The sequence below is a fragment of the Melospiza georgiana genome, chromosome 3 (assembly GCF_028018845.1).
Source record: "Melospiza georgiana isolate bMelGeo1 chromosome 3, bMelGeo1.pri, whole genome shotgun sequence".
In the NCBI taxonomy this organism is placed as follows: Eukaryota; Metazoa; Chordata; class Aves; order Passeriformes; family Passerellidae; genus Melospiza; species Melospiza georgiana.
Genome location: NC_080432.1, coordinates 82,669,257 through 82,694,055, shown reverse-complemented (window position 1 = coordinate 82,694,055; position 24,799 = coordinate 82,669,257). Strand labels below are relative to the sequence as shown.

Sequence of the window (24,799 nt, the reverse complement as noted above, 5' to 3'; positions counted from 1 at the left end):
AACAAGAATTGCAGTAGAAGAGTAATTGTCAAATAATGACATGTCAAAGCTCAACTTTTACCAACTCTAAATCATTTAGTATAGATTAGTGTAGTTCCCTTGACATGTTTCTTTGGGTCCTGGAAAGAAATGAATAACCCACTGTATCTTGTACATGCAATGCAGGGGGTAATTTGGACAAAATGATGTAATGTTTTTGAAAACATGACAAGAAAATTAAGGATGAAGAAACTCCAGAATGACTTTATGAATGAAAAGAACCTGCAATTGCTTTCCATCCCTTGACAGATGTTACTTAAACTGACATACTATATCATGCAACAAAGCTTACAGGGGAAATACAGGATTATGAGAAAATGTAAAAAACCACTATCATTATTGTAAAAAAATGTTTTATTCTACACAAAGAGACAAAAAAAGTAGGGGTACTTTTTAGGAAGAACTTGATGTAGACTAAGTTACCAGTATTTTCAGGAATTAGCAAATTAATCTATTTTTTAAAAAAAGAGTGAAGTTAAAACGAAGGGAGAACTTTCTGATGTATCCCAATCTCACACAATCTTTCCCCCTCTTCTCCTGCCATTGTAGCATCTGGAAGTCTTGCCTATTTTTAAAGTAAAACCAGGAAGACTTTCTCCTGCCTTCTTCTGTACGGAGAAGTGAAATAATCGGAAGGGGAGGAAACAGTCGTTGTCAAGAAATGGTAGGTAAAGAAATGAATATGCCTTGTCTATAAACATTCTCAGTTCACCTCAGAGGGAGGTTTACAGCTTACAACTGTTGCAGGGAGCACAAGTCTCCACCCCTCACCAGTTCCCTGCTTTTAATGTGTGTAAAAAAACAGGGGCACAGCACACATGGAGTGAGGGGGGTGCCTCGGTACCTCAGAGCTTCTCCAAAGCAGCATTTGGAGATCAGCATTTTAGGTGTCAGCCCCAATGAAAGAAGAAACCCTCAAGAAAGTAGGGCTTAGTAAATGCTCTTACCAACCTGTGTGACAGAGCAAGTGGAGCACCACTTTGAACCAAATGAAACTTCAAAAATTCACAAAGTCTCTTTTTAAAAGATTAATTTCATTCTGAGGTACAGACCTTAGCTGTAATGAAGCTGCAAGCCCATAGTTTGTCACAGCCAAGTTCAAGTCTGGTATAATATGTCTAAGTTTTTTGCTCATCCATAGGTCCTTTATTTTTCTCTACCTGATTTTTGGCATTGCATTCAATATGAAAGCATCACAGAAGAGTCACTGAATAACCAGAGTGGATAGAGAGAGTGTAGTAGTGGATAGAGAGAGTGTAGTAGTAGACAGATGATAAAGATTTTTCCCCACAGTCAATACTGATGTCCGGGACATATTTTTACTAATTTGTTTTTTAATGTGTTGCTCCCTTACAAAAAGGTTTAATATTGATTGACTTTTAATAGTATGGGTGTTCTCTTGTGCTGCAGACTTCTTCTTGCTTACTTTTGTTGTAAGGAACATGAGAAAATTAACAGGAAACAAAAAGGCATTTTAACAGGACCCTGGAAGTATTTAACAAAGAATCATAGAAACAAGCTAACTTTTCTTTCTGTTTATCAAATTATATGAGGATTCAGGCCAAAAGAGCAATTGTTATTAATAACTTAATAAGTTATATAAAGTTTCTCCCTTTTTGCCAGAAATTTAAAAAAGCATTAATGGTGGTAAGGCACTGTCTTGCCATTAATTCATACAGATTTGACATTGATACCCTAAAGTAGCACAAAAAAAAAAAAAACCAAAAAGAAAAAAGAAATATTCATCAATATTAAAATATCTCCAAACATTTCCAGACCTTTGTATTTGGAAAGCCGCCACTACTCCATTTCAACTGCCATACTGAGTCTGCTTTGCAAAAGCTACCTCTTGACATTTTGCAGAACCACCTCTAATCGTCTAAGGAAGCTCTGGATTGAGATTAGTATCCACAGCAGAAAGGAATCTACAGACACTACTGTGTGCGAGTAATGCTGTGGGCGCTCGTCCAAGCTCAGGAACGAGTGGAATGTACCCCTTCTCCAAGGTATGGATGAAAAAACATCGCTGAAGTGGAAGTGGGGTTTGGGTGGAACTGAAGCAAGAGAGAAGCTCATATATATGTTTTCCATGTGTATGAAAATGACTGTCTACTTATTAAAAAAATATATTGGGAGCCAATATTTTAATTATTCACTGCATTTATTTGCTTCTGATGGCATAAATAATCTATCATCTTAGCGTGCCAAACAAAAAGTCAGAGGAACATTTCCACTTCAAGTCAAACAAAAAAAATATATAAACCAACGTAATGGAACTTTTCTGTGAACTCACATAATGAATTTCTTTGTTTAATTAAACACTTCAGCAAACCAAATACCTGAATTTAAATTGCTGTTTATTATGGCTTCCCCTCGGATACAGGTGAAAGACTGCATAGACATATGTTTTCCACGGTGACTGGCATTACCAAGCAACCTGATGGAGAGCTGACAACACCTTGGCAAGCAGGGAATAATAAGGTAAATTATCAGCAATATTAAGAGAACCCAGTTACGAGCCTCACCTTTACTTTGGCCTGCGACGTCTGGGGCTGCTACTTGGGGGAAAAAAAAAATAGACAACAGCCTCCCTTTTTACCTTCGGCTTTCCCCCTGCGAGTGTGGGTGGATGTGTGGGTTATACGTGCATAATCGCACGCAGACTGGTGCTTAAACACGTTTCGGTGTCCGAGGCTCCATGATGCGTTTCCCGCCGCGCTGGGAAGGAGCGGGACAGGAGGGGGAGCTCTCGCCGCAGCCGCCGGGCGGGGATGCTGCTCCTCGGGCCGGGGCCGCGGCCCCTCCGCCCCCGCCGGGCAGCCCCGGGCTCCGGGATGGTCCCGCTTGTCCCGGCTTTGCCTCTGAAAACCGGCACGTTGTTTCCAGAGCGGCCCCAGAGCACCGCTCTCTTGTTGCTGCAGCCTTCTAAAAACCTTTGGCTTTGAAGCCGTCGTGCTGCTTACATATTTAGCAGCTGGAAAAATCAGGCCTGCTTGTTTATCTTGTCCTCCCCAGCAGGAAAAAAACCCGAGAAGAAATAGCTCATTAATAATATTAAAGAGACTTATGCATTGATAAAGGCCAAAATAAAGAACTTGGAGAAAAGTGTTTCTTTTGTGTTACCTAAAAAGCAGCTCTGGTATGTGGATAAACCCCCCTTTAAAACATTTAAACATTAATAAATAGAATATAAACAATAGAATATAAATTAAACCTGGGGTGATTTATTTTAGGCAATTCATTTGCACATGTAATTTTATATGATACTTATTTTTCAGAAGTCCAAATTACTGTGCTTGCAAAAAACCCAAGTGCAAATTCAGAGCTGGAAGCAAATCTGGATAGAACAAAAATAAGGAACTTGGTAAAACATGGAGCCTTGGGTGTAGAGCATGTGCTTGAGCAATGGAAGGAAACTTGGTACTTGCCACGACTTAGAGACCACCAGAAGGTGGACTCCCATAATTTCTTCCCAACTTTAAAAGTGACCAAAAAGCCAACAAGCTTCAAACCCTTGAACCATCTTGACAGCAAGAGACTTTCTCTGAGGCACTGCAGTTAGAGCACACTCTCTAATAGAGTGATTTTAAATCACCTTCGAAATTTCACAAGGAATTTGGTCTCATTAAACTCAGGAGTAAACTCTTCACTGATTCCCACATGATCAGGGTTTCCTCTTTGGCTGCAAACTGCTTACTGATACCACATAACCCAGTATCTCTGTCTCCTAAAATAAATCTGAGCAGTTCTACTGATCCTATACATCACCTTTATTCACCTGTTTAAGATGTTTGCAGAATCCATATTGAGAACTACAGAACAGGATTCTTTACCGAAAATACAGGTTTTTATACAAAAAATATGTGGTGCTGCCACAGTTCAATAAATGTGTTTAATGTTAGGGTGCCTGTAATGTAAATAGCAGATTTATTTTCTCATAACTTTTTGGAGATGTTCAGATCAATGCCATTGTATGGCTGACAAATGTGTGGCTTCCATAGATTCTGATATTCTGCCTCCCCTTATGAATTCACGAGTTACCACTAAAACCTGAAAGTGTTCCTTTTTGTTAGTCATTCCCTCACACTTAGTAACAAGTGGAATAATTAGATGGTTTCCAAAACTTATTTCAGTACCTCCGATGTGTGTAGATAACGTCTGAGCACTCTAAATGCATGAACTTCTGTGTTGACAGTTGATGGTCCTCCATATGCTGCCACTAGAAGAACAACTTCCCAAGAATATGCAGTGTAATAATATGCAATACATAAAGGTAATAACAGCTCTAGAAAAGTAGGAATCGTGACAGTTGCAGAAATAACCAGCTGTCAGATGGAGATATTATTATTAGGATACAGAGAGTTAGAACTTTTGTATCCATCCCAGTCCTACATTAAATACTGAGATAAACAGGACATGTTTTAAGACTGTGGCTTTCATCTGGTGGTTGACAAGGTACTGGAGGACTGGAGGTTCTTTTTAAAGAGCTTATCAGAAGTAGCTGAGAAAACGAGCCTACTGTCAGGAGAAATAAGTTCACATCTCCATTCAAAAGTATGCAGAAAAATACTGTGAAAAAACCCCAGCTGAATGCTGTTACTTTTGGTGATCAAGAAGTGAGAATCAGCATTCAGAACCGGTAGCAAAAGGGGTGGGAAGTGCTTCAATTTGCAGCCAAACCTTCAGATGCTAGTCAGGAAAACTGGAATGACAGACTTGATCCCGAAGAAAATTCATTCTGGTCTACTCACTGTAACCTGCTGTAGTCACATCACCTAGGCTTGCAAATACCTTCTGCAAAGTATCTTCCAACATTAAAGGAAGTTCTGTTTATGCTGGGAGTTTGAGATTAATCTTTTTGTCAGATTGTCGACTCAAACCTGTTAAATTTATGCAGTGCTTAATGAAACAGTGTCAGGGCTTTATTACGATACACATAGTAAGTGTTGAGAAGCAGTCCTCTGATGTTTCACTGAACAAGAGCATTTGAGGCAGTACTCTATTTAGCAAGAAATTTTAAGGTTTTCCTTAAAACTCTTCCATCCACTCTAGAGAGAAATTAGCCATATGTCTAATACAAGAAACAGTTTTGTCCTTTTCATTAGAATGACACTGTATCAGCAAGGTGGTGGCTGTTCGAAGCAGAATAGTCATCTGAGGCTGGCTGGCTTTTTCCAGCCAAAGGTTTCAAAGAGCCATGTGAGTTTGTGTTTAAAAGCAACTTTCCCTTGTGCTGTCTGTTTTATTCTTATTGTGCAAAAGAATACTCTTAGATTCTAGGAATATCTCCTGTACTTAATGAGAGCTTAACTGTGCCCATTTGTTTGTAATAGAATACGGTAAGCAAAACATAGAGGTGAGGCTGGTGGTGGTGGTGGGGCACAGGAGGAGGGAAACCTCCCTACTGAGCACCATCCTTTGAAGGTTACCTGTAGCCAGAAGTTAGTTTCCACAAGTTTGAGAAATCACTGTATTTTAAAATACTACAAGCAAGGAAAAAAAAAACAAAAACAAAAACAAAAACAAAAAACCACCTTGTTTTCTTCTCATGCTTGCTGCTTGGTGGGTTTGAGCCCAGACCTTGTGCTCCTGGGGTGTGTGGAACGAACCGAGCCTACAGCACGAGCCCTGCTGCGGCTGAACTCCTGCAACTCTGCTGCCAGCAGAGCTTTCTCGGGGGTCTCTGCGAGGTCCTGCTGCTCTGCGAAAAACAAACCATCAGGGCTGGTTTTTTCTCAACATCTGCCTGATTCTTTCAGGCAGCGAGGGGAGTGGCAGCACCTTCGCCTCGCAGCGGCCGTGACCTTACCACTGCGGATGTGCTCCAGGATTTTACAGGTTCAGTCTGGTTGCTATTCTCATCTTTTGATGCTCGATGCTCTAACAGCTGAGACTGTGCAAAATCCCCGTTTCTTCTTATTCTCAGAGTCACGGGGAAAAATGTTCCCCGTGTCTCTAGAAATCACTCTGACAGGCAGGCAAGGCTCATTTTAGTAACGAAACGAACGAAGTTGTGCTCAACTTTTCAGGCTAAAAAGTGCCAGTGATTTAAAGCTTCGGAAACAGAGAATGTAAATTAAACATTGTTGCACACAAACCGAACTTGTCTTTGACAGGCTAAACAGAGATTTTTATGGGGAGCCTACTCATGCCCACACGGAAAGCAGTTCATTTTCGACTGTGGGTTTGGGTGTTTTGATAAAAACCGTATCATTTTAAGGTGCACCGCAGTCATAATGAGAAACCCCGTACGATTACAATTTTGACTGTCGGAACAATGGACACCCCCGTGCCGTAATGCGTTGTATCGGGTAATCAGGGACTGCCAGGGAAAGCGGGAAAGCAGAGCCTAGGAATAATCAATGTATCGCCCACAGTGTGTGCTGTAATCCGGCACCTCCTCGCTGAAGCGCGTCCCACCAAACCATTCATCCGCACCTCCCCGCCGCAGATAAAGGGAAAACCAGGAGTGATCAGGGGAAAAGCCTCGGTGAAAGCGGCGGGGACGGGACGGGAGCGGACGGGTCGGGTCGGCTCGGGTCGGCTGCGTAGGGGGCACAGAGCGGGCCGACCCCTCGGGCGTTCGTGGGGAGCCCCGGGCTCCCCTCCCCATCCCGGGCTGGGGGCGGGGGCGGGTGCGCACCGCCCCCTCCCCTCCGCCGCGCTCCGCTCCGCCCGGTGCTCGGCGCCTCCCCCCTCCCCGGCTCCCATGGCGGGCAGCGGCGGCCGATTCGGTGCCGGCAAGCCCCGCCCGCCGGCGGTCCGGGGCCGGCCTCCCCCTTCCCTCCACCGCCCCCTTCGCGGCAGCCCGCCAGCAGCGCCACAGCAGGCGCGGGGCCGGCTCGCTCCGCGCTGCCTCCCGCCCGCCCGCCCCGCCGCTCCCATGCGGGCCGGCGGCGAGGCAGAAGATGGCTGACTCGCCGGGGCACCCGCGCCCCTGCCCGCCCGCGCCCCCCGCCCGCCCGCCGCCGCCGCCGCCGCGCTCCCCCCGGGCCCTCCGCGGCGCCGCCTGCCACCACTGAGAGCCGCCGCCGCCGCCCCCCCGCGCCCCTCCCGGCCCCCCCAGAGCACCAGCAGCCATTTCATCTCCACCACCACCACCACCAAGTAGGCGCAAAAAATGGCAGAAATGGAGAAAGAAGGGAGACCTCCCGAAAATAAAAGGAGCAGGAAGCCGGCTCACCCGGTGAAGCGGGAGATCAACGAGGAGATGAAGGTAGGTGCCTGTGATGGGGACGGGAGCGGGGTCCCCCCCCGCACCCCCGCCTCCGAGCATGGAGATGAAATAAGAAAGGATCTCTTGTCATTTTTTTTTTTTTGTAGGATGCACTGAATGTGTCTCAACTCCGCCTCCTGGGCTGCAAACAGAGACGAATTCACAGGCTGCAAATCCTGTTCATTGACCAGCTTTATTTATTTTTTAAAAATAACTCTCTCGTTGGGCTTTTAAGCTCCTCGGGTGCCAATGATGAGCCTTTTTTTTTTACTCCTCTTTCTTTCTATAGCCACCCCCTCAGGTAGCTGCGAAGCCCTTAAAGTTAGGAAAGAAAGAGATCTCTTTTAAACACTGTATTTCTGTCCTTTTTTCAGTCGCCAGCTGCAGCTGTGTAATTAAATTGTCAAAGTGAAACGTTGCGGTCTGAGCCGTGCATCAGTCCGGCACTTGAGACCCCTTTTCTCCCCGTGCCCCTTTCGCCTCCTCCTCCGCTGCACCGCTTGGCTCCGCGGCTCGCGGCAGCGCAGGGGTGTCGCTGGAAGGTGGCTTGTCCGAGGGTTTGTCCGAGGGCTGCCTCTGATGGAAGTGTGTATTCACCGCGCGGAGGGCTGTCCTGCTTGATAGGAACCGGTGCCACTCCAGCTGTGCTCCGGCGGCCGCTCCAGATGTTGGGATGGCTGCGATGGCACACGCTATTTTGGAACTTCTTTTATCATTAGGTCGCTGTTCCAGGCTGGACCGGTCCTCTTTTTTGCGCCGGTTTTCCATGTCTGTTCCCTGCCTGTTTGCTGTTTCTAATTCCCCAAAGTTGGTAACAATGTATTGCTAGACTTCAGCTGAACTTGTTGTTAAATGCGCAGATAAAGTGACTAAAACAGCCTAGTCTGGCTATGAGATAAAGCTGCTGAGATTTAATTTGAATATGTCATTTATTAAAAGGCTGATTATAAGTGGAAGACTGCCTGGAAAATGTCACTCGTTCACATAGTATGTATACTATATAGGCAAGTGTATAAATATGTATGATGCCTAGTGAAAATATCTTTGCTTTCCGGTACATTGACCTCCCCATATAAAATTAAACGGGAATGCGCCGTCCCCTCCCCTCTCCCCTCTTTTGCACACCAGTAATTTCGGTTAGGTGCCCTTTCCTGCCCGAGGCTGCCTGTGTATTGAGCGTGTACATGGGTCTGTGTGCACTTCAAGTGTGAATGTGGACAAGAGTAGTATTAGGGGTACAAACAAAATAATGTGCTGGTGCATCTCTTTGGAAACAAACTGTAGTAGCTTCAAGTCCAGAGGAGCGGGATCTTTCTTTGTGAGATATGTGACACATCCTATTTTCGGAGAGGGCTCTGTGCAGCCACCGGAGAGTCACTGCTCATTGTAATCCCACATAGTTTTGAGGACTGCAGAGGTCTGTAGTGCAGGGCATTGGCCCCTCAGAGCATCGCCTAATGCGATCTATATGGATTGTAGCTTTTAAGTTTCATAGGTTCTAGAATTACAAATTAGCTAATTTTAATCAAAACATGTGAAATGTTATCCTGGCTGGATATAAAGGCTGACTGTGCTGGATCCTCTGGGTTTGTTTTGTTTACTTTGGCTGCAGGCACACTCAGCGGTTTGGGAGATAGTTGTTCTTCTACAGTATAACAGATGTTTGTCTGAAAGGGTGAGGAAGAAACAAAAACAACATTGTGTGAAGGAGAAAAATTACACAATTTTAAACTAATGCTTTGGTATTAAGCACTGGCATTAACCTTTGTGTAGAGAGTTTCTCTTTTTTAATCATGGCTAACTGCTTAAGGTTAAGGAACCTCAGTATCTCAGCTGACTTAAAAACTAAAGGTGTATAGAAAGGACATTTTGAACCCATGTAGTTTCTTGTTAAGAGTGAGACAGCTGATGGCAGAACCTTCCATAGCCCACCTTTCAGCATAAACTATGCTATATGTGCTATGCATTTTTAGTAGGGCTGTTGGCTGCTGTCATCTAAGAAGGGAAAAAGAGCGGTGAGGAAAAAGAAGAAATAGTTTGAATTTTTGACTGGTTGAGAAAGTTAAAATCCTGTGGTGATCGTTTACCCTTGTTCTTTACTGATGAACTGACGTCTAGTTGTTCTTAATAAACCCGGAGAATACACAAATGTAACAAATTGGTTACAGTGTGCAGAATGTTTGCAGTGAGATGACAGAAGGAGCACAATGTGCCCTTGTGTAGGTTTGTATCTGTAATGTTCAAACAGGCTGGCTGTTTCCCTTCATCTGAACTGCTTTCATCTGGACCAGTGTAAAATAAGGTCTGGTAAGTAATCACAGCAGAGCAGAAAGAAAGGAATGTATACAGCAATAGACAGCCTAAGCTGTAAAAACTGTAACCTGAGTATCAGCAGCAGATCAGATATCAAGGCTTTAAGGTAGGGGAAATGAAAGAGATGAAGGGGAGGAAAAGACGAGAGAGGGAATGGAAAAGTCAGCTTGGAAAGTAAAGGAGAAGTAGGAGGGCCCCCTCAGGGAAATTTGGCTCAGGGGTTAGGGAATTTTATCATGGTGTACAGTGACCTACTCAGGTTTCAGCCCACGTTGGATCAGATTGCCTCCCTTTGCTAGCAGAAAGAAAAAGGACTGGTGTATATGTGATTTCTTTTTTCCCCCCTTTGGATAATAAAAAGGCCATTGGTGTAAGTGTCTATTTTAAGTACAGTAAATTCAAGGCACTATGAATGAGCAATAATATTACCTCATCACAGAGACTTCCTTTGAGATTTGCTGTTTGATACAGGCAGATATTTACTCGAGAAGGATCACAACACCTAACTGCTTGCTTTAGTGTTTTCCAACAGTAGTGTCACAGCTTGGTTTTAACATGACTGGATGGATATTCAGGTTGCTCGCTCTTTCCTTATGCCAGATATTGAGTTACGTTTTTTTTTGTTATCGCTAACCTGATGTACACGATGGTTATAACAAATTTTAATTTGATACAATGTTGTGTGCAAAAAGTACATGACTCTGCACAGTTTTCTGATATTACGTTTCAATGAAAAATATATTCACGAGGAACTGTTTTGTTACACTGTGACCTTTACAGCCACTCTTCTATATTTTCTAGTTGTTTTTTCTTTTGTCCTCCTTCCTCCTTCAGATGAGACTTTCCAGTGTTTCTTCCAGAGGTAGCATTCACCTCAAGCTCTGGAGGAAAAGCAGATGGTTATTCTGAAATTCAGCTTGGTGTCATTTTCACTTGCTGGTGAATAACAGAACAACTCATAGATCCAAACCTATTGTCATCAGGGAACCCACTACTGTTTTAAGACCAAAATATCTGTAAAAGTTAATTGATGAAAGCACTTGTCTAGGCACGTTGGTGGATCCCCCATCCATCTCTCCTCCCTTATTTCCATTTGTATTTCCATTTGCCATCCTGCTGCCAGGAAGCAGTGCTGCTCAGGAGGAATAGCTAGGTGCTCTGCAATGCTGTGAGGTGAGGTTACATCCAGTACTGAATTGCACTGGAAGTTCTCCTGCACAGATGAGGCACTGTATCCATGTGTCCCTAGCAGTTGAAAGATAAGCAATTAATTCATGTTGTAATTTCACAGGGATGCTCCATGTGCCCAAGGAGTTTGCTGTCCATAAATATTCTCAAGAAGTAATTTGTATCTAAAATTGGGCTTTGTTCCTGGTGCCTAGAGCTTAGGGCAGCCCCATCTGTTATCATTTAATAGTAAACTGATCAGAATATCTTTCAGTTTAGTGTTTAAATAGTCCCTGTTTGGCATTTGAAAGTACTACTGTCAGAAGGAGGAAAGCGGTGAAGCAGGCGTAGCAGCCGTGCGCCTGGAGCGAGCCAGTTTGCTCAGAGCGCTCGGAAGATTCCAAGGAAACTCCTCCCTTCTCTCCTGAAAAGCAAAAAATATCTTTGGGAAAGTGGAAAAGCAGACAGACTTTATCAGTTGCATTATTTCAGGAGACCAAGGTTTTTCTGTGGAGTATGCATGGAAGTTTTGTGGGATGGCTGCAGAGGGGTTGCCTGTCTGCACAGGGAGCCTCACGTGGCAGGGCACTGCAGAAATAGTGCTTCCCCAAACAAAGTGGGTTATACAGAACCAAATGTACATGGGAGGACAAAGGAAAGTAAAGCATAATGGAATTGTTCTTTCTGGTAGTGTAAAGGTCTAATCACAGAATTCAGTATGGCGACAACATAAACAAGCAAAGAATGTGAGGGCTGGGAAAAAAGATCCAAGTTTGTGTAGTGCCCCTAGAAACATTTTTATTTCCTTGATGCAGTGAAAGTGAAAAGTGAATTTGTGGGGCTCTGCACTGAGTGGGTTATGCAGGCAAGGAAATGGAGTGGAGCCACTATGCTTCCTCCCAGATCTGAAATAAACATTCAGCAGTAAAACCTCGAAGAAAATGAGTCTGACAGACTCATGCTCCCCTGTGTTTCCTGCCTCCATGTTTGCCAGGCCCCATTCAGTGAAGCCAGGCCTTGCCCTCTGTGAATAATGTTCATAGAGGAGGAAAGTCAAGAGATCTAAGATGGAAAGACACGTGTGGCATAGCTTGAGAATGTATTAATTAGCAAAGATTTGGGGAAATGATGCATTGTAATGTAAAAAAATCAAACTGTAGGTGTATTGTTACGATGAAATGAATCCTAAAGTGGGAATAAATGTGATTATATTTTTACTGCCTAGCATATAAGTCAGACTCAGAAAGGAGGGAAACCGCAGTCTAGTGCATCAACACACTCTTCTTCATCTTTCAGGGGAATAGGGAGCAAATTCAAGTAGAAATACCAATGAGCGTAGCAGTCAGTTATCCTGGCTCTTCCAGGAGGGAAGGTATTTCTGTGTAGTAGAAGAGTAGAGAAATCATACAGTTAAAACATGCAAATTCCACATTGCCCCACTGTGGTGATAAGTGCTTTGGGACTTAGCAGTGGGCAAAAGCTGGGTTGCCATCTCTTGGGAAGGAAGGGCTTTGGCTGTGGTGTGTGACTGTGGTGTGTGACTGGGGACAGCGGAGCGTTTTCGGGCTGGTTTCTTTGGCAGGCGTGAGCTGGTTGTGCCGCAGCCGTAGTGAATGCTCGGGCAGTCAGCAGCTGTAATGGTGCTCTGTCAGCTAGGGAAGAGCAGGAGGTTTGGCTCCTGTGGGATGTTAACCAACTGCCTGGGTGCACTGGCAGCTGCAGAGGGGACTGGTGTTTCCTCTGTGGTCTCAAAAATTTGTGTGCTTGGTGCCTGGCATGGCAGAATGAGCACAGAAGGACGTGGGATTGGATTTCTGTGGTTTTCTTCTCAGCTCTGATGCTGACCCACACTGTGGGTGGCACCAGGGCTCAGTCTCTGTTTTTACACAGGGGACTGAGCACTGCCTCCACACCTGGCTGAAGTTAGACTCCATGCTGTACATCTGCAATGAAATCTGTGGGTCCCTGCAGGGGGGGCTCCTTTTGGGCTCAGTGGATATAAGGGTCCCAGCTTAGCAGTATGGTTGCTGACCTGAGATTTTACTGATTATGAGTAAGGTTTTCTCTCTGCACTAGTCTTTCACATCATCCCAGCCCTTTGGCACAGCTGTGGGAGTGGGGTGGCAGCCTCATCCTGCAGATGCTCCACATCCTTTTGGGGAATGAGTCTGAAAGTAAGCATGGACTACCTTAATGTCTCTGCTGTCCTGTTCCTGCCAAAGTTTTGAATTGCAGCTCCTTGCACATCTTCCATTGGTCATCCACACCTGCCTTCACATCTCCTTCCTAGTCTTTGGCAGGTCTATGATCTTGCAATTCCTCTGGCTCCTGTCTAGCCTGCTTGATCACAGCTGTTTCTGCTTTCCTGCTTCAGTATTGAGTCCACGTTCCTGCTTTTCTCAAGCCTCAGTGTTACAATTGTCACCATTCCTTTCACTAAGCCTTTGACACTTGTGCATCTTTCAGTGATGTTCTGCTCTGCATGTACAGGTTGTGTATTAATATGCTTTCTTCCTTTCCTTAGATTCACTAGGAACTGGTCTTTGTCTCTCTTATTTTTTTCTTTTCTTCTTTCCCCCTTTCCCTGCATTCATACAGAGAAAAATTATTTAATCATTTGTGTATTGACTATTGCCACCACACTGATCTTTACAAATCCCATCTCGTTACCATGTCTTGAATCCATGTGTTTTGTGTCTATCATTGAAATGGAAGAAGGGGAAATACATGAAAACAATGAATTAGTAGTGGTCAGCTTCAGGGCAGTGGCTTCAGCATGATCTTAGCATAACTGTCAGGGTGTTAGACATCTCTGCAAATAGGTGTTGTGGTCAGGAGTCTGAGGGAAGGTGATGTTGTTTTTTGGATACCCATCTATGCAGTAGAGTCAGTGTGGAAAAAAACACTTCTCAGGTTTGACACTCAGCTTGCTGAGGATGGGGTCATGCTTTCCATTTGCTGTGAATAGAGTGTGGTGTAATGGAGCTCTGACTGTTAGTCACTGAGAGAATGGTATTAAGGGTGACACTTGCATCATTGTAGTAGGTAAGATCAATTATGAAGGAGAATGTCTTAATTGTTTTCTTCTTTTATTTTTTTTAAGTCCAAGCCACTCTTTTTGGGAAATCAGTGTAAAAGGGTGCTTACTTTTGTTATTGCTGGCATGCAACCTCATTGTACTCTCATTGAAGTTAATAGAAAAGACCCCATTGGTTTACTATTTTATAAAAGAGTCAGATCTCTATGATGACTGATTTTGAAATCCAATGTATTTTTTGTCAGTATGAGTGTTCATTTTGGTGCATCACTTATCATGGATAGTTTAAATGAGATGTGAAAGGTACTTAAATTTCGTGCCATTGCAAACCCAGCCATCATTTTGACTGCATTTCAAGGAGACAGATGCATGTATGAATTTTCAGGAAAAAACAAACATATGTACAACCTTGCTTATGTATTCCTTGACAAGTAATTAGAAATTATTCATTGTCTGAGTTGATCAGCAGTGCAAATAAAACACAAAGCATCCACAGGAGGCAAATTTAGAGCTACTCAATTAATTTGGTTGCATGGGGTTTAAATTGGTAAGACTTTGTCTATTGGTCTCTACCTTGCTAGATTAGTCTCTAGGGCTGTGTCTTCATAGTTGAAATTTAGCAAAGCAAGGGAAGCTGGCAGACCTTGCCTTTGGGCCTCTGTGGGCCCTTTCAGGTTATTTTGGGTGAGCTGCAGTGGTGAGATTTGGCTCCCCAGGTCCAGGTAATTTTGTTATTGGTTTCCCATGGGTTACAAACAGGGTTAGTGAATTTGGTCTCTTCAATGCTAAGAGAAAAGTTTTCTAAAAAGCTAAAAGAAAAAAAAACCCAAAAAACCAATGAAAAACAACTTCTAGAAAAAATTTAAATTTTGCTAGTATTTAAAACACAATACTGCATCATTTAAATTATTTAGATAGCTGTTAGCCACATTTGCACTGCATTGTACTCATTGAAAGCTGTAGTAGTGGCATAACTCACATATCATACTTATAATGCTGAGTCTAGAAGCAGAGGTGGGATAATGGAATGTTTTCCAGAAATCTTGGGCTGCACAGGACAGCCACAGAATTGTGACTTCCATCAGATGGTAAGGTGAAAATGCATAGGGGAAAAAACAAAAGGAAACGGATGCTTTAGGAGTCTGCTCTGGGGTTTTCTTTTCCTGAAATGTGTTTGTAGCATAATTGCAGAGATGATACTCTTGGAAGAGTACAAATTGCTTGTGTTTATTGCTTATAGCTGCTTTACAGTGCTCCTTGAGTGACAGGAACACCTATGTAATCCGGTGTGATGAATGAGCCAGGAGCAGTGCAGCGCTCCGAGGTTCTGGGACACACCGCCTGCTGCAGCTTTGAATTCAAAAGCAATTATCATCTGATTAATTTTATTTATTTGTTTAAATGACTGGAGAATTGCTGTGTTCTATCATTAGACTTTCTCCCACTCAAAAATTTAGCTAGAGCGGTTACTAGACAAAATCTGGCAACCTGTAAATTTGACATTCACCATTTGTTTTGAATTGGTGTTGTATTCTCCTTATTCCCTTGCCAGAGTCCTGGGAGGCAGTGCTTATCAGAGGCATTAATTTAGATGTCAAGATCTTGGAGGAATATGAAGTTTGGAATTTGTTCTAGGAGAGTGTTAATAAAAAAAATTGCAAAAAATTGCAAAAACCAAGTAGAAAGGCTCTGTGTGTGGCTTTTTTGTTTCAACTTATAGTTGTCATACTAGTTGAAACTGATCTTTGCCATTGCAATAATTCGTTAGCTGGTTTCCCTTGGCAGTTTCCTAAGTCCATAAGCTGTGGAGCTCTGTGGCACTATTTGGTTTCAGAAAGCTTTGTTGCCTGGCTGCAGATTTCTTAACTTACTCCACTAAATCTCCTGGCCCAGTAATGAGCATTTTCTACAGAAATATTTTTGCCTCATGACCTAGAGGACATATTTTTAATGGAAATTGAGGGTTATGACAGTCATGTTCCATACTTTACATTTCCATACAAACATAAAATGTAACCACTCAGCCGCTTGGAAATTGGTTTGAAAATAAATACGGCAAAATGGAGAAAGGTTTTCTTAAACAAATATAAGAAACATTTGTATGAAAAATGATGGTAGAATGCTGTCACAGTGAAGAATCTTTAAGTGCTTTGACTATGCAAGGGCTTAAAACTGAGAAAAAATGTCTGCTGCAATTTTATTTGATTTGGTTCATGGGCATCTCAAGGAACTGTAATTGTGTCAGTGACCTGCTCCAGCTGAAAAGACTGTAATGCAGTAAGATTGATTAACTGCTGTCTGGAAAAAAAATCTTGGTTTTCTGTTATTCTCTTGCTGCAGTCTTAAATATTTTATGGCAACACAGACAAGTTTGTGTGAGGAATGTATGTTAAAATATTTCTGACATTGAATGTCAGAGCAAAAGTCATAAATTACTCTCCTTTTCATTTTCTTTAAATTACAGACATATGAGTCTCTGTCATAATTACATGTGCCAGTCGGAGATTTAAACGCGTTTCACTTTATGCACTTGAGTTATGAAATGAACATTTGTCTTTGAGGAGGTGGGCCAAACCTGACACTTCCTCATGTAGCACAGATATGGTTCGATTTATGCAGTCCTCCCTTCCTTCCAAATGGTTATTGATTACATAAATAAGTAGGTAATTTTTCTCTTTCAGAACTTTGCTGAAAACACTATGAATGAGCTCCTTGGCTGGTATGGTTATGATAAGGTAGAACTGAAAGATGGAGAAGATATTGAATTCAGGAACTACTCAGCAGATGGGGAAAGCCGCCAGCACATTTCTGTTCTCAAAGGTAACGAGACTTCATGTTTCTGTGTTCATGTAAAGAGAGATTAATAGCTCAACCTGTCTGATTGGTGTTGATTGCAAAGCATGTTCTGCTGTTGTGTCTTGGTTGCTTTACATAAAAATACCTGAGAGTACCTTGTGGCACAGGGAAGCTGATAGGCTATGGGAAAAGTAATTTAACAAATTTGCTATTGGTGTATTGATATATTGTTATATATTGATATATATCTTCACAAATAATGCCTTTCATGTGTCAGTTGAAAGCCATGTGTCTGTGGTGTCAACAAACAAACTACTCACAACTGGAGAAGGGAAGGAGTACTTTCTTAGCAGGGTGGCCTTAAGGAACCCTTTGGCTTCCCATACGAAGGCTGGTTGGCCTGCAACTTTTTAAAATATTGAAAGATTTTTAACTGGAATATTCACACATGTAGGAACAAGTGTGGATGTTCACAAAAAGCTTCTCATCCATGTTTGTACTATACTGTCTTCTGCACTATGGTAGAAATTTTCCATGGATGAAATTTGTTTGAGACATTGCTGAATCTTTGTGATTCAAAATGTAAAGGCTGAGAGCCCGTTGGTTTGTTTGGTCATTCAGTTCTTGCCTTCTGACTCCTCAGTCTCAGGGAATGGATAGGGGCTTGTCATCAGGGTAAGGAGAAGAGTAGAAAATTGCTGCATCTTGACTTATCCAACAGGAGTTCCTCAAAGGTGAGGTAAAGAGAGGAGGTTCCAGCAGCTTTTATCCACTTGGAGTGCTGCTTTTCACTGTGTTCATGCACAGCAGTGCTTGGGTTTTCTTTCTGATAGCCAGCAGCAGCACTGTATTCAGTGAGTGTTGCAATGAGTACTGACACCAGAGAGACCAGTGCTGAGGGACAGATGGCTAGGAAAAAGGGGAAGAAATTAAAGGTAAGGTGAAACAACCTAATTGTGTTAAAAAGGAATGTTTGCAGCTTGTTAGTACTATAACAACATTGGTGATCAATATTTATTTTTCATTGAAAACATAATGTCATTAAGCTACTTTTGAAGAAACTTGTGCCTGTGTAGTAATACAATTAATTTGTTTCTGTTTTAATAAATGCATCTTTTACTGAATGATTACTGGCTCCAGTCTATGCTTGATCAAAATTGTGAAATATTTTTTTAACAGGCACATGATACAAATCATGTTTTATGTACCATATATGTCAAATGCCTGTGACAGATAGAAATTTTTGGTGTATGCAGTTTTTGGGAGGGGAAAAAGCATATTTCTTGTTCTGAAAGATGGGAGAAGAGGGAGTCCCATGGCTGGGAGCTATTAGAGAAATTCTTAGAAATAAGAATCCAGAGGTGATTTGGGATTAAAGAATTAGAATAATAACTGTCATCATTTTATGCATGCTTTGCTGTGATTTCAATATTTTGTTCCTTTATTTAAATTCCTTTTATTATTACTACTCATATTATTTATAGAGAATAGGAATTCTTTTATTCTTCAGTTCATGCTCCTTGTACTGGTGAAATCACAGCACACCAAGTGTGATCACCATGCAAACAGTAGAAATGAAGTACAAGAATAGGATGCCATTGACTAAATCAGGCATACTAAGGCTATACATGACAAAATAATCCCACCTTTTACCTTCTGCAAAAAGAAAGTGTGAGTTTGATTTTGAAAAAAGAATGGAGCACTTCTGAAGATTACTGGAAAGTATCAATTTCTTTAAAAGGGAAAATACCTTGGATTTTTGTGCACTATTCTTATATTAGGGTAAGTAATTTAATGAAGAGATTGGTGAAAGTATGTAGGGCCATTTAAGAAATTTATGTGTCATACTGTACAATGTGTTCTTTGTGTTTTACAGAAAATTCTTTGCCAAAACCAAAATTACCTGAGGACAGTGTTATTTCACCGTACAATATAAACCCAAGCTACCCAGGGCTTGCCACAGGAAATGGACTATCAGACTCACCAGCAGGGTCGAAGGATCATGGGAATGTACCTATAATTGTCCCATTAATTCCACCACCTTTCATAAAGCCACCAGCAGGTAAATCCTAATGAACATGTAAAAATGGTTACTGTTATTGACAACGTCCTGAGATCCCAGTGTCTTAGCAAGAGGGCTGATTTCAAAATAATTAAAATCCAGTCACAGGGTACTTTAAAAATAAATGGGAGAGTGGCTTTAATCACTTTAGTATTCTTGAAAAACTCCTGCAAATGCAATGACAACAAACTTGCATTGCTTGTGACACTCCTCATGCTGGATTATGCTCTCAGCACTTCAACAGTATTTGCTTTTAGGAAAAAAAAAAGCTTTTTTTCTGGTGAATAAAGCCTTTAACTAAATTAATGGAAGATTATTAAATTAAAAATAGGCTGCATGGAGGAAACAGTGAAAGAGACAAAGCCATCAAATCAGTATCATGTCTTTATATCAGGTTAACAAGCTCATACTGGGAATACTGTCTCTTGATTCCCATTGAAATCCCTGACCGCTGTCTCTCAAGGGTTTAATATGATTTTGACTCTACCCAGGAGACTGCATTGAGACGTTTTACATTTTCATTAGATTTTTATCAGGAGTGGTTTTCTAACATGCCATTCCTCAGAGTTTGCATGAAAAATGATTTATTCCCCTCTGCATGCTGCTTACTGTAATCTGTGGAAGGAGCTCTTACGGCTACACCAGGGTGATTAATTGTTGTGTTATTGTTTATTGCTCCACACGGTGTGAAAATTGGTGAATCCAGATAGGAGCAGGCGGCATCCTGCTTCCATGGAAGTCCCTGGGTTGTTCTTGAGTGACCAAGGCACTGAGGAATGCAGGGTGACATGCAACTCCTACCCAAGAACATCAGCTCTCCACACACAGGGCCAAAGATGTGCCAGCAGGTGCCAGGGTGCTTCTGCAGAGGCAGAACTGCTTATAGGATCAGGTCCCAAGTCACCTCTGCCCTTCGTGACATTGTCTAAAGGTAGATGTAAAATACTGATTGATCCCAGAAAGTGTTTGCCTGTTCTTGGTCTTGTAATAGACTACAGTTGCCCCTCCTAAATTACTGTTATGCCATTGAGTTTTATCTCTAAAGAAATATATAATATTCAATGAATAATTTCCAAATGTTACTCAATACGTGCTCGTTGCCAAAGACTTTCAATCTATTTTATATGATATTTGCTAATTACCAAAGCTATTTGGGCCCATTCCTGCAGCCTTTACACAGCTAAAGATCTCAGGCCATATGGGCTGGATCCTCAGCTGTTGTTGATTTGGCCCTAAAGCTTTAATCAAGGGCTTGTGCCATCCCAAGCTATTTTCCCCTCCAATCTGAGTCACGAATGAATCCAGAATGCTGAATTTGTGGTATGTGAACACAAGGCTATAGAATGCATTGTGAAAATTGCCAGAGTTGCTGGATTTTTATGACACCAAATAAGCAGGAGGAGATTGAACTATGAAGTAGAAAAACAAATTACTGCAACAGTAGTTAAGTGGACACAAGGGAATCTTGGCCAAGTCAACTGCCTTCTGTTCTTTGCCTGTCCACCTACAACATATGATCCTGTGTTCAAATGTACCTCTAAGGGTAATGTGTAGAGAGAGCTTTTCATAAGTCTTTCCCACCTTTAGGTTTTTAATTAATTCATTAACAATGAATAATGTTGTTGTACCTGCACAGGAGATATGAATGCATAATCTCTGCCTCCTCTGACTTTATCCCATAATCGGTAATGAGCACTAGATTACCATGACTTCTGAGCAGATGAATGTATTTATCTCATCTTTGTTTTAGAGACCAAAGCTTGGGAGGATTGGAGGGGGAGGAGAATCACCACCTTGTGGGATTTGCAGCAAGCATGGGTAGTAATGGTTTTGTTTTATCTTAAGGTGTTGGTGCCCTAGCCATGATCACCCTGAAGAGCCTGGCAAGAAACAACTGGTAGGAAAGGGAGTACAAAGGCTCCAGGAGAGCCAGTGTGCAAGGCAGTGGTCTTGGCACTGCACTCTGACACCATTTTGTGGGCACTACATCAAAGCAGAAAACTTCAGAGTGATACAAGGCCAGACAAGAGTAACTCTGGGGATGTTTTCTTGGAGTCCCTCACAAGCATAGGGGGATGACTTTGGCAACAGCACAAAGGTGCTTCTTTGACTTGAGCAGGCAAGTGATTAAACTCACATTAATTAATAAGGTGAAGGTTGACATTTTTAGCATGGGGGACAGTCAGGCTATGACTGACCTGCCACAAAAGCATTTATCCACGTTTGAGTGGATAAATGAAGTAAGGGGGCAGAGGAGAGAGGCAGAAAGAGGCCAAGAGCAAGTTTCAAGGTTAAAATGCTGGGCAGAAAAAGGGATCTTTGCAGCATATTTTGTGTGGACACACAGAGGGCAAAGCTGCATTACAGACCAGAGAGAACACCAGGTAGTGATGCACTGCAGTGACTGGGAGGCTAAGAATTAGGATGTGCCCAGAGTTTGTGAATGGTGAGAAAAGCTTTTAGATATTGTACAGGAGAAAAATCTACAAGACTTCACTATAGCTCAAAAGGGAGTGCCCACAGGTGAAAATGATACCTAAATCATGAACCTGAAGGACAGAAAAAATGGTGCAGTCCATTCTTATTGAGCGAATAATATGGAGTGAGCACTGAGGGAGAAATTATTAAGACTTTAATTCTTGCTGTATTGATCTTGAACAGAAGGGTCAGCATGAGTAAAGAGGTGTCAGAGAGACAGGCTGAGGTATTCATTTGGACAGGAGTGTAATGGTCTGAAGAGGATAAGCAGATCCATTGAATTATTAGTTGAATAATTTTGCTGATAAGATTCAATACAGGTAAGAGGAGGCAGAGCAGAGCATGGGGCATGCTCACAAACCTGAAGAGCAGCCAGAAGGAAACTGTGCACTGACATAGCAATTGCAGAGGTAGAAAAGACAGTCAGGAAGCCAAGGGAAGCAGGATTTCTAGGAAGGCAAATACAATTCTTTATCAGAAACAGCTATCAGTTTGAAAAAGTGGAGGAAGGGGTGCTGATCCTAAACTATCTAGGAAGCTGCCATTGAAGATTTCAGCAGACTAGGTTTTCCTTGAGTGTGCTGGAAAGCTTTGAACAAGGGTCGTGCTTGCATTCATACTTTGTATGACCAGGCTAAAACCTTGAAGAGTTGACAAAATTACCTTTCTTCCCCTCATGCCTATTTCGCAATAAAGTGGTTTTTGTTTTGGTGGTTTTTGCTTTGTTTTTTGGGGTTTTTTTGCTTTGTTTGGGTTTTTTTTTAAAATTTGAAAACCAAATAATTTTGAGCAGTCTGACTAAAATTTTATCTTCAAGCTGTTCAGTTTCTGCTTTAATCAAATGAAATGTTAGGTTCCAATTTGCTTATATGATTCTGGAAAGAATTAGGGTGCTACTAACCAAATAGAAACAGCTCCAATAAAGGCACTCTCTCCTTGCTGTACCTCATAATTAAACCCAAAGAAGGTTGAGTTTAATGCATGGGCCCTATGTGGTGCACTGAGTATCTACAGACTCAGGTTATGGTGTGTCAATGGAGGATGCTAAATCCAGTCATGGGAAGCATCCACCAGGAGAATGCAAGTTACTTGGATGGGAGGCTGTCTGCAAGAGCACTCCCCTGATCTGCAGCACCAGCCAGAGAGACCACGCTGGAACAGTGCCCAAGTCAAACATCACTTTATAAGTCAGCATCAGCCATCCAGCCTGCATCTAGAAGCATGTGAGAAGTCAATGCAGCCTCCAGAGTGTTGCTGTAGGAGTCTCCTTGTGGCTAGTAAGAGTCCATCTTGCCCAGCTGGTTGGCAACTACATTTAGACCTAGCTGCAGATTCTCAATGATCTTCAGGGTTAGTCTTGAGTACAGCCTCTTGCAACAAAGTAATCCTAAGATTAGTTCTGCTTGCTGTTAGAAGATTCTTATTTCCTGCACAGCAATGTAAAGAAGGCTCGTGAGGTTTTTTAAATTTGCTTGATTGGTTGGTTGATTTTTTTCCCATTTTAAAAGTCTCATATAAATAGTGAGGAACAGCAATGCAATAGCCTGGAATGACCCAGAACTAAAAATCTCACCACAGTTGTGTGAGGTATATGGCCTTAGTATGTAGTGTGCAAACCTTCTGTAATTCTGCAGCCTTTAATGACAGAGTAAATTTGAGAGGGCACTTAGGGTGACTCTGCCCTTTTACTCAGGCAAGTCTGGACAACTCTTGTTACCTGGGATGAAGGAAGGCTGAAATCAGGGTAGTCAAAGAAGAATGCAAAAAATTCTTTCAATGCGGGTGAGAACAAGCTGCCTCCTTCACCTGGCACCTGCTGGAGGCTATGGTGTCTCAGTTTTCCCATTTCTTTGAGTGCTCTTTGATATGTTTTATCTTGTGATCCCCATGACAGTACATTGGTTGGTCTGTCCTTTGAGCATGAGGGTCTACAAAATCCTTCCCTTTCCTGCCTCCTCCTTTGTACAAGTGTTGCACGGAGTGTGCCAGCTGCTCGGAGCATCCCAAACAAGCTTCCTGCAATGCTGTGCTGTCAGGGGAGGTCACTGCCCAGGGACACAGGAGAAGGGGAGGCAGAAGGCATGATGACATGCAGTTTACTGAGATTTCCACAGAGGAAAAAAGTACAAGGGAGAAATAATGCTCCCTCCCAAGGTTTTCACAACATTTGGAGAAGGAAAAGGGATGTAGATCCTATAACCCACAGATGAATGTCTCAGCAGAATGTTCGGTTCTGTATTATGGCTGAAGTTGTACCAGAAGTTATCAGAAGTTGTACCAGAAGTTATCAGAAACTTGTGAAGGTGAAGGAGGACTAGGCTGGAGGAATGGTATCTGATGAGGCAAAATGTCTTAAAGGAGAAGCATTTCCAGTGCTGACTTGTAAAATCAGCCTGTGACCTAGGCTGGCAAAGAAATATCAGATTCAAATGCTAAAGTAAGTATTTAGTTATTTTATGGAGGGATTCAGTAATTTTCTGTGTTATGGTTAAGCATTGCTTTAGAATTAAAATTTATAGGAGATTTTGTAAATGCAAGTGCAGATGAGTAACTTTGTGCAACATATGGGAATAAGCAGAGTTCCTGCCCTACAAACATTCTGGAGCAGCCTGCTGTAACCTCTCTCAATATTTAAATTGCATTGGAGGAATCTGAAAGCATGAATGTATTTAGCAGGCCACTAAAAATTAATTCCAAGATCTCCTGTCAAAATTCACTGAGGAATTGGATCTATAACTACAGCAGCAAGAAGTTTGATTCCAGGCAGAACCGAGTAGCAGTTTTCCTTAAGCAAAGACCACATTATCAAATCTAGTCCGGTCTGTATATGAAGGAGACTTTCATTTTACTATGCTCTGGATCCCTCTTCAGTATTCTTCTGTGCTCGTTTTACTGTGCTCTGGATCCCTCTTCAGAAGATATCTGAAGGTTGCTGAACAGCGTTACAGTTTCTCTAACTGTAGGTTTTGCCCTCTGGTAAAGATCACTGCAACTAATCCTATAGTCACTACTCTTCAAATTATTTCTCTTGTTTTCAGTTTGAAGCATCATCAAAATTCCAGTGATTGTAGGGTTATTACTGCCTGGGTTTTTAAATGCCAGTGGTTGTCAGGATGCCTGCCCTATCTAGCCTGCTGTTGATGTCTTTTGCTCTCTCTGGATGGCCAAACGTTTCCTTTGTGCTAAAAAGAAAATAATAAAGTCCATGTATGCACCTTAACAGCATGTATTCAAGTACACAGGGAGTTCCCCCTCTGTTAGCTGAAATAGGTGCGTTTTTTGTTTGCATGTTTAAAACCTGCCTAAATGCCAGCTTTTGTGTTGTGCATTCAGTCCCTTCTGAGCTATGCATAAGAACGTGCCTCAGCTCATGCATAGAAAATGTAGGCAGGCCGTGGTTCCCAAAATGACTTTTTCAAAAGGGGCTGGGACATTTTGCTTTATTGGCAGAGCAGTGAACTTGAAGAGACTGGTCCTTAAAAGGAAATGCATTGTAGAGGCTCTGATATTTCCATAGCGATGGCTGCAGCAAGCTTTCTATTGTCAGGCCTATATTTCAATCTTCCTCTGGTAGTGACTTTTATAAGGTGCTTTTTGTACTTTAAGTTTGTCATGTGCCCCATCTGTTTAGGGGATGAGCACTTAAGGTGATATCACAAGGGAATCTGCAGCAATGTCTCAGAAGTTTTGT

The 24,799-nt window shown here is 42.3% G+C and overlaps 1 protein-coding gene across 2 annotated transcripts in view; it reads left to right on the top strand.

Moving 5' to 3' along the window:
* The first annotated feature begins 7,084 nt into the window (after nucleotides 1-7,084).
* SOBP (sine oculis binding protein homolog) overlaps nucleotides 7,085-24,799 on the top strand; it is a 111,786-nt gene continuing 94,071 nt past the window's right edge. For both annotated transcript variants that reach the window (XM_058020634.1, XM_058020633.1), the window contains exons 1-3: nucleotides 7,085-7,255; nucleotides 16,454-16,592; nucleotides 18,445-18,630. In XM_058020634.1, the coding sequence (XP_057876617.1) occupies nucleotides 7,160-7,255; nucleotides 16,454-16,592; nucleotides 18,445-18,630 (421 nt within the window). In that variant the 5' untranslated portion in view covers nucleotides 7,085-7,159. The remainder of the gene's footprint in view (nucleotides 7,256-16,453; nucleotides 16,593-18,444; nucleotides 18,631-24,799) is intronic.